This window comes from Suillus subaureus (assembly GCF_016647635.1).
Source record: "Suillus subaureus strain MN1 chromosome Unknown BJ212scaffold_136, whole genome shotgun sequence".
Lineage (NCBI taxonomy): Eukaryota > Fungi > Basidiomycota > Agaricomycetes > Boletales > Suillaceae > Suillus > Suillus subaureus.
The window spans coordinates 31,345-41,119 of record NW_024538692.1 but is presented as its reverse complement, the minus strand read 5'-3'; the positions used below and the strand labels follow the sequence as shown (position 1 = coordinate 41,119).

The 9,775-nt window shown below is 44.4% G+C and overlaps 1 protein-coding gene across 1 annotated transcript; it reads left to right on the top strand.

Moving 5' to 3' along the window:
• Nucleotides 1–8,304: 8,304 nt before the first annotated feature.
• On the top strand, nucleotides 8,305–8,610 carry BJ212DRAFT_1287930 (uncharacterized protein; the record flags this gene model as incomplete). The annotated part of the gene is made up of 1 exon (XM_041332016.1): nucleotides 8,305–8,610. A coding segment is annotated over one exon (306 nt), but the record flags the coding sequence as incomplete, so codon positions are not given.
• Between the last annotated feature and the right edge of the window lie 1,165 nt (nucleotides 8,611–9,775).

Genomic DNA, 9,775 nt, shown 5'->3' with positions numbered 1-9,775 from the left:
GGCAATGATGAATCCTGTTCTTATATATCCTACCTGCCTAGTTGAATTGGGTCAATTCAAGGACACAATGCAGTGATAACCAAAGTTGTGGCGGATGTATATATCTAGTGACTTGCAAAACCATTACAATGTTTGGTACTTTTAGTGTACAGGATATAGTGCCTGAGTGCATGGGAATAAAGCTTAGGGTTGGTAGACTACCAATCCCAGGCTGCAATTCAACCTTGGGTCATGTGACTTGGCCTCAGAGATGTGATGATATGCCTATTTTAAGACAGAGATATCATTATAACAGTTTTGCAACTATTGATAATAAGTAGGGTATTTGAGAAATATTAGTACTTGGTATAACCTCCTTTGGCTTTAAGTACTGCCTCAATCCTCCTAGGCATACTTTCAATTAATTTCTGATATACCTCAGCTGGTGTCTTGTTTTATTTCTTCTCAATCCCTCTTCACAACTCCTCCATTCCCTTAGGAGGATGCTCATACTTTTCAAGCCTCCTTTGGACATGACCTCAGAGATGTTCCAATGGGTTAAAGTCAGGAGATTGTGCAGGCTATACCATAGTCCTAAATTCCTGCTCATCTAGCCACTCCTTGGCCTTTTTGCAGCTATGCTCAGGGTCATTGTCTTGCTCAAAGATGTCATCAGAAGGATTAAAATCATAAAACTCCAGAAAATTCTGAAGTGCATTTTTCAAAATTTGAAGGTAAAGATCACTATCCATTCTACCATCAATCTTAGTAGCATAGCCAACTCCTTCCTAGGTCGTATAGTCCTACATCATCACAGAACCTATACCAAACTTGATGGTTCCTTGTACCAATCTGTCACTGAGCCCTTCTCCTGACTTTTCCAAGCTCATTTGCAACCATCTGACCCTAGGCAATTAATCTTGGTTTCATCAGACCATATGACTACCATCCAGTCCTCCAAAGTCCAAGTGTGCTTTGTAATGTTTGGTAGAAAGTGGAGGGTGTTTGGACTTGACTACAGCCTTTATCCCAGCTTTTTTCAGGTAGTAGGAAGTGGTACTTGGATAAAGAGGCCGATTGGTAATGTTTGAAAGAGATTTGGTCACTTGAACAGCAGTTTCTGCTTTCTGAGTAGAGATAAGATGGATAGCATGGCAAATATTTGCAGAGGAAAGCTTGGGTGGATGACTACCAGTGGACTTTTGCAGTATGAATGCTCTTTGGAATGAAACCTAGAGATAATAGCAGTGCTGATACCAGTTGTGAAGGCAATATAGTGAATATAATGACTAGCATCAAGCTGGGAGAGGATGATATTCTTTTGAGTAGTAGAAAGAGATTTATAGTAGTAATGCCTCAAGGACAGTGAGTAGCACAAAGGAGTATTGCCATCCTACCTACCTATAAACACAGAGCCCAACCAACCCATCTTAAACAATATTTGCTCCCATCAGCTAGTCAAGCTCCCAAATACCTGTGACTACTATTATTGTCTAAGTATTTAAACTGTCTTTCCCTCCTGCCTCTGCATTGTCACTGACTCCTATGATGGTAAACATCCCTGTGTTATATCTAATGTGAATTCGCATGCTACACCCAAAGAAAGAAAGACTAAAAGGGCAACATAGATGTCTCTCCCTCACCTACAACTAGCATGGACATAACCCCTACTCAAGAATCTTTCTCTGTCATTACCACCTCTAATATCAATCCTCCTATCTCTAAAGAAACACACATCCACTGCTAACATATCAGCTGCTGCCTAAACCATGCTTAATGGACTACCTCCCTGCAATGAAACCAATACTCCCAATACAATGAATCTACAAACAGCTATGGTCTCCAAGGCAACATCCAATACTCCCCTGATATATTACTACCAAGACAAACCATTAACCTACAGTGGGAGATATGTGAGAAAAATGAATTCTAACTATTACCAGTACTCATGTTACATTTAGTGAAAGGTGTCCAAGCACTTGATAATGGATTCAAGCTAACAGTGATCCTTGGGAGGGTTCCATATCCCACAACTTTGCAACTTAGTATGGAATAACATTCCTGCAGACATTCAGGCCAGGTGGTCCCAAAAAACCTGAAGCAAAGGCATGGGCCAGGCTCTTCAGGGCACAATATGAAGGGAAATGCATAAATCATGGTGATAAAGCTCAGGAACATGATAATACAACTCATCTCAGCACCTAGAGCAGGGAACTTACTCATCAGTCCCCAACTGCTGAGGTTATGAGTGTTTTGCTCCACCATGACACTTCCTTGTCTCCAAAATACTTCAAACACCACAACTTTGGACTCTAACACACTTGGCCAACTGGCACAAGTTGTCATGGTGCAAAGGTTACAACTGTTTGTCCCTCCAAAAAATACCTTCAAAATACTCACAAGTTTACCTAGACATGACATGGGCATATTTGAAGAAACCTTTAATATAATTATTATTGAAATATTATAACTATTATTCATAAATAAACTGCACAGTGCAGAAGGAGTGATGTATGGAGAACATGAGGCATAGTAGTCAGCGCCATCATTGCATATCTCCAGGTCAGGCATTGTAAGGAGCATCTGAGGAGCCATGCCTCCAGTGAACTTTCTCATGGTCATCTTCATTGTGGGCATTATGAATTGCAACAGGTGGGGAAATCAGTTGTTGAGGTTGTGGACAAGCAGTAGGGTTTGTGGATACAAGCATCAATATTCAAATATTCAATCCCACTGTGATAAACAAGTTTTCCTTGGGCTGTTATTTGCTCATTTTACTTACCTTCTCTTACTCCCACTTTCCTTAGGTTATGTTTGTATTTTTGCTGCTTACATAATCATCTTTCCTTTACCTAAAACTCTACAGTCACTACTTAATTTTCCCTTGTCTCCAGTTCTTTATTACTCATTTACTTGGGTTATTTAGTAGCATCCCCTAGTTGTAGCTTCCTCAGCTCACTAAATAGCTCCTGGAACATAGTCTCTGTCTTTGGCTTGAAGTATCTCCCTTTTGCGGAGATCCTTCCTGCCAATTGTATTTAAAAATAACTTTTGTTAGTTTTATCCTCCTGATCTGCATATTGCAGGATCAATTTAGTTACATAGCATATGATCATGGAGGGTCTATCACAGCACCATTTACCAACATCAACAGACAAGCCCTTCTTTTGTATTGGCTCATTTTGGGTGTGTCTTTCACTGAGAGATGCTACATTGACTATGATACCAGTATTAGCAGGTCCAGAGCATCTCATCAGCTGAGGTTAGACCTGGCATGTGACAGGCTGGGCCTCCAGGATCTTGAAGTGCAGCTAGTACTTCACATGACAGGCAGGATAACCAGCTGTGGAGTGACCATCCACTTGCTGAAGGTTGTCTCAGAGGTAGTTGCCAATTTCTATGGCAATAGAGGCACACAATATATGAGTCTTCCTGGTGTGAAACCTGGAGATAAAATTTTGGGGATCATCTCCAAGGACTCTTGGGAGGAAGATGAAGAGGAAGCACTGAGTGAAGGCTCCATTTTACAGCTCCTTCATGCCAAGGGGGTTTGGGGTGTTTCATGGTGTTTAGACAAGAAGCCTGTGCTGGGTCCCAATGTAGAGAATGGGATTCCTCCAGGCGTATATTGCCCATATTGCAACTCATGACAATCGGTATAGTGTGCAACTCACTAGCTATGACTTTCCTGTGAAACACGCCAGAGGCGCAATGCATTCCCGCGCACGCGCTTAGCGCGCTCTTCCCGTGCTCAATCACACTTTGTCGTGCAGCATCCTGGAGCATCCATCCATTGTCCAACCAGTCCCCTGGTGTGTCCCTTTTCATTTATTCTCATATTTAGCATTATATGACACTATATTTCATCATGGACCCTTTACCCACCTCACCTACATACATAGAGCGCTCCCTGTTCGCTTCCGAGCCCTGGGAGTGCGCCTAGGCACAGCTTACCTGTTGCCTAGCAAGTTTTCATAAACCAACCACCACCATCCAGTAGTCATCTAGCAATTAGAATCCATCATGAGTTAGCATCTATCAGAGTCATTGCCCTAGTCCTCAGCTCAGTCTATTATCACCAGTCATCACTCAGTAGTCTTAGTTCACGCCTTCACACCTTTCACCAGTCTTTTACATGTTCACACACTGTGTGCACCTTATTCCCACGCTTCGTGCTCCTACGCGCTCGACATTCCCGCACACGCGCTTTCAGTGTGCTTCACCAGAGTTGATCTGGCATCACCCAGTGGATCTTGCTTTCTTTGCTTCCCTTAAGGGTCGAACATATCACCTGGCGCACTTCAACCAACACTTAAAGAGTCAGTAGGACTTCCTCTCACCACCAGAGTGAGAGCCCCTTCTTTCTTTCTTTTGCTCTGCAGCCCAGCAGAGTTGTTGAACCTTCACTGACTCCCCTGCCCCCCCAATGTCTGTGGTCCATCAACCTCAGTTCATCAACAATACCATGTATATCCACTCTTGGTGGTGTGTGTGGAGGTTGCAAGTGTTACCATATGCTATACAAATCATGTACCAGAAGGACAACCTGGAAATGAAGATGAAGAACCACAAACCATGCTATATTTCCTGGTTCAAACAAGTTGTTTCCATACTGCCAGCAGAGAAGATTAAGACTGAATTGAAGGCATTGGCTAAGGGGAAGGGGAAGGGACAACATTCTCCATCACCATCTGTCACAGCTTCAATTTCACATATACCATGGATCATTGACAATGACCAGAAGGGTCACAAGACAAATCATCACTTCATCATGCAGTCATGTTTGGAGCTACTTATACTCCATCAGCACTCCTATCATTTACTGGTTTTCCAGTCTCTTAGAGTTACTCTGCATCCTGAGGGACCTTTTGGAGTGCAAGTGTTTGCAACCTATCTGAAGATAGTAATACTGATGCCGATGTTTCTCAGTGCACAAGCAAGCTTGTAGTGTCTCAGCAAATTCTGGCAAGGGATTCTATTTTATTCTCCATCATGACATGAGCCCATGGAACTTTATGATAGTATCTCAAAGGCATTCAGATTGGCCTGTGGAAAGGAAATGGGTATCCAAAGAACTTCGAAATATCTGGGACTGTACTCCAGGGCAACTCCATAACCCAATCTGTTGAGGGTTGCTGATCAACTGGGGTTTTGCTGCACTCAAAATTTCAGGACCCAAGGAGTTTGTTGACTTGACCCATGAAGATATTGAAGTTTTTGAACCCATAAAATGGGAAGTGTGACCACAAGAGGTTGTTGACAAGGGTGAAGAAGATAATATGTGTCACTATCTCCACCCTACACCTGGCATGCCCACTAACACTTCTCTTGCTACCTACACCATTCCTGCCCTATGTGAATGTGTGGATGGCACCCTTACATGTCTGAACACTCAGATGTTCATTCATGGTGTGATGCATGGGAACCCTTCCCTGAACTGGGTAAATAAAACTCTGAGAAAGAAAGATGGTCAACTTTCACAGAGCTGAGATATGTGAGAGGGTGGATGTGGTCCAGAATCCAAGAGGAGGTAAAGTCCAGATGTCTTGCTGGATGGAATGTGTATAGGGTGGACAGGATAGGGGTGTATGGATCTGGCTAGTAGTGAAGATCTGGAGGTCCAGAGCTCAGGGGTAATTCTGTAGTAGAGCTAATCCTGCTGAAATATGGAGCATACAGTGGAAGGAGATCTGGGAATGAGTCAGATATTGGGTCTGGATGTAAGCTCAGAAGGCGTGGGATTATCATGGGATCTAGGTCTGGCATATGGGATATGACACCATCAGATACAACCTGGTCTTTGGCTCTAGTAATGTCTTACTGGGTATGAGTGATGTTAGATCCTCAGTTCTCCCAATCTTTGGTGCAGGATTCTTATGGATGTGTCAATTGGGTGACCTACAACTATCCAGCCCCCCAGGCTACTGATCTCCTGGACAGTCCAACACTTTGCAGCTTTGTCTTTTGTGGACAATCTGGTCATCTGGTTATAAAGCAAATGGGCTTTGTTCCAGTGAGACTTCATGAAAGGGTTTGGATGTTGAAAACTGGTGGCATTTCTGGACTGATCCTGGTAACCAATAAATTGTTATTTTGGCTCAGAATCTGACACAGAGGAATGGCTGTGGAGTTCATGAAGTTTGAACAATTTCAAGATACATTGAGCTCACTAAACCCTGACTTCCTGTGGGCATTTCAATAATATCACACTATCTGGGGTGGCCTAGACCTTATGGTGGATCCAAGGCAAGTGGTTAGCCCAAGTCAAAACCTGCAACAGGCTGAGCCATGCTGAGCCACAAGAATACAGAGGGAAGCTATGCTGAGCCATGCTTAGACATACTTTGGTTCATTTTTCCAGGTCACATCATGTAAACAAATTAGCTATGACCCAGAAAGGCAACATTATTGACAACAACACTTACTTGTCTTGTCATTCACCATATTTGCTGTGTCTGGGCTATAAAGTATGAGAAGCATGCAAAGCAACTCTGCTGTTCATGCTTTCTGTATCTTGCAGTCTTTGGCCCCATTCATTGATGCATCTGAAATCTTACTATTGCAACTGTACCAGGAAGTGCGGAGAAGTCCACACGGAAGTCACTCAGGGTGTTAAGAACCATGCTCAAGGGAGAGAGAGACTGACTCAGAGGGGCTTGGCCTCAGCTCATATGCTGTGCCCCTTACCCAAGTATGTGCCCTTCATTTCAGAGGAAGTCTGATGATGGTCTGACAAAGTCCAGAGGACTTCTGGAGGCTGGCTACTCTGGTGGAGTGCTAGAGGACTTCCAGAGGAGTGTGGGAAATGTCTGGAGGAGCACAGGAAAGTTCCCACTGCAAGGTAATACTTCTACAGGAAACAGGATGAAAGGGTAGGAGGACAGGAGGACAGGAGGACAGGAGGACAGGAGGACAGGAGGACAGAAGGTCTGGAGGTCTGGAGGTACACAGGACAGGACATGAAGGTATGGAGGACAGGATGTCTGAGGGTTAGGAGGACAGGACATCCGGAGGTACAGAAGGAATAGGGCCTACATCATACAGAGTCCAATATAGAAACAAACAGAGGTAGACTACCTTAAGGTAGAGTCAGAGAGACAGGAAGTGGACTGAAGTCCAGAGAGAGGGTAAGTGCTGGAAAGGCAAGACTCCAGCCTAGGGAAGCAATCCCTAGACTTGGGACAGAGACATAGGGGACAAATCCAAAGGTCCAGAATTCCAGCCTAGGGAATCCATCCCTAGGCCTTATTGAAAAGGACAAACTCAGATAGACTGAAGTCCGGAAGAATGGGCAAGTAGAACAGGATCTAAGATGATATTCAGACTGAGGACTCTACTGGAGTTGTACAGGGGTTATATACTAGAAGATATCTGAGAGGATCAGTAAGCAATGGAGTAAGGCTATGTATGAGCATGCGGAAACATATTAGTAAGTAAGATGGAACATAAGTAAATGAACTCGGAGATGAAACTAATACAAGGATCAATCAGCAAGATGGAAACAGAGATAACCGAGAACTGGAAAGGTGAAGATGCCTAAATGGGGATAGGCGCAGGATCTCGAACAGAGGGTGGGGATAGGTCCAGAGATAGTAACAGTTAATATCCAGAGATCTGGGGATCCAGAAGGCAAGGTGGAAATAGGACTGAGATATGTGAGGTGGTGGATGTAGTCTGGAATCCGAGAGGAGGTAAAGTCTGGATGTCTTGCTGGACAGAATGTGCATATGGTGGACAGGATAGGGATGTACAGATCAGGCTAGTAGTGAGGATCTGGAGGTCTGGAGCTCAGGGGTAATTCCATAGCAGAGCTAATCCTGCTGAGGTGTGGAGCTACTACATTGAACTCATGGTAAAGTCAAGACACCTCACAAACAGTTTGTCTCTGTCCCCATTGGCCCCCAGCTACAAGCCTCATATCATGATCCACAGAGTGTGCAAGAGATGTCTTACCACAATGAGCGCACCCAGCAAATTGCTGAGGAGCTTGAATGTGAACACAGACACAAGCAGTCCAGGCGTGATTTCATTGACGGGACTGACTACCCCAAGGTGGTTGCAGCAGGCAAGATCACAAATGAGGACATCATTCTCATAATGTCCATTGATGGTGCTCAACTGTACAAATCAAAACCATCCAACTGCTGGATGTTGATATGGGTTGTATTTGACTGTTCCCCAGAGACAAGGTACAAAAAGAAGTACGTCCTACCTGGTGTCATTATTCCTGGACCTCGCAAACCCAAAAACCTCAACTCCTTCCTGTTCCCTGGTTTCCACCACCTCGCAGCACTTCAAAAAGAAGGACTCACAGCGTGGGATGCAATGTGCAGCATCACATTTGTTTCCCATCCTTTCCTTGCACTGGGAACTGCTGATGGCCCTGGGCTCGCATACCTCAATGGCCTCATCAGCCACCATGGGAAGAATGGCTGTCAGTTGTACTGTGGTGTTAGAGGATGCCACAAAGCTGGGTGCCCACACTACTACCCTGCACATATGAGGCCCCCAGACTATAATGTTGAAGGTTGCAATCATCCTGATGTGGATGTCAAGAACCTCCCTATATGTTCTTCAGATATCTACTGGAGAAACTTAATATATGTCCTCCCGTCACCTAATGAAGCACAGTACAAGAAACAACACTTGGAAACAGGTATCTCAAAACCAAGCATATTTCTTGGTTTCTCATCTGCTTGTACCTTTGGTATTCCCAAATGCTTCAGATCAGATATTATGCACCTCATTTCCCTCAACATTCCCAACCTTTTTATCCCTCTGTGGTGTGGCACATTCAAATGTGATGCTGACGATGACAAGTCCATATGGACCTGGGCAGTTCTTACTGGAAATGTTTGGAAGGATTTTGGCAAAGCTGTCGCTGCAACAATGCCACATCTCCCAGGTTTTTTTGATCGCCCCCCTCATAATCCAGCTGAAAAAATCAACAGTGGCTACAAGGCATGGGAGTTCACCATACTTCTCTATGGGATAGGTCCACTGGTACTTCACAATGTCCTCCCACTTCCCTACTGGCAACATTTCATCTGTGCCATTCGCATAATTTCACAGTACAACATCACATGTGAGGAACTTGAGGTTGCTGCTAGGTTATTCATTGAATTCATTGAGGAATTTGAGCAGCTCTATTACCAGTGCAAGCTTGAATGGATTCACTTCATATGGCAAAGTATTCACACCCTGGGACATTATGCAAATGAAGTTGTAACCAAGGGACCCCTTATATGTGCTTTGCAGTTGACTATGAAGTGCACTATTGGGAACCTTGTTGGGGAGATCTGTCAGCCATCAAATCCATATGCTAACCTCACACAGTGTGCCATTTGTTGAGCTCAGCACAATGCTTTGATGGTTATGATCCCGACTCTTGATCCTGATTGTGGCAAACTGTCATATCCCATATGCCAGACATAGATCCCATCATATTCCCACGCTGTCCGGACCTGTTTCCGGACCCCATATCTGACTCATTCCTGGATCCCCTATCCTGTCCACCCTATGCACATTCTGTCCAGCAAGACATCTGGACTTTACCTCCTCTCAGATTCTGGACTACATCCACCACCTCACATATCTCAGTCCTGTTTCCGCCCTGCCTTCCAGATCCCCAGATCTCCGGACCTCCGGATATTAACTGTACTATCTCCGGACCATTCCCACCCTCTGTCCGAGATCCTGCGCCTATCCCCATTTAGGCATCTCCACCTTTCCGGTTCTTGGTTATCTCTGTTTCTGTCTTGCTGATTGATCCTTGTACTAGTTTCATCTCCAAGTT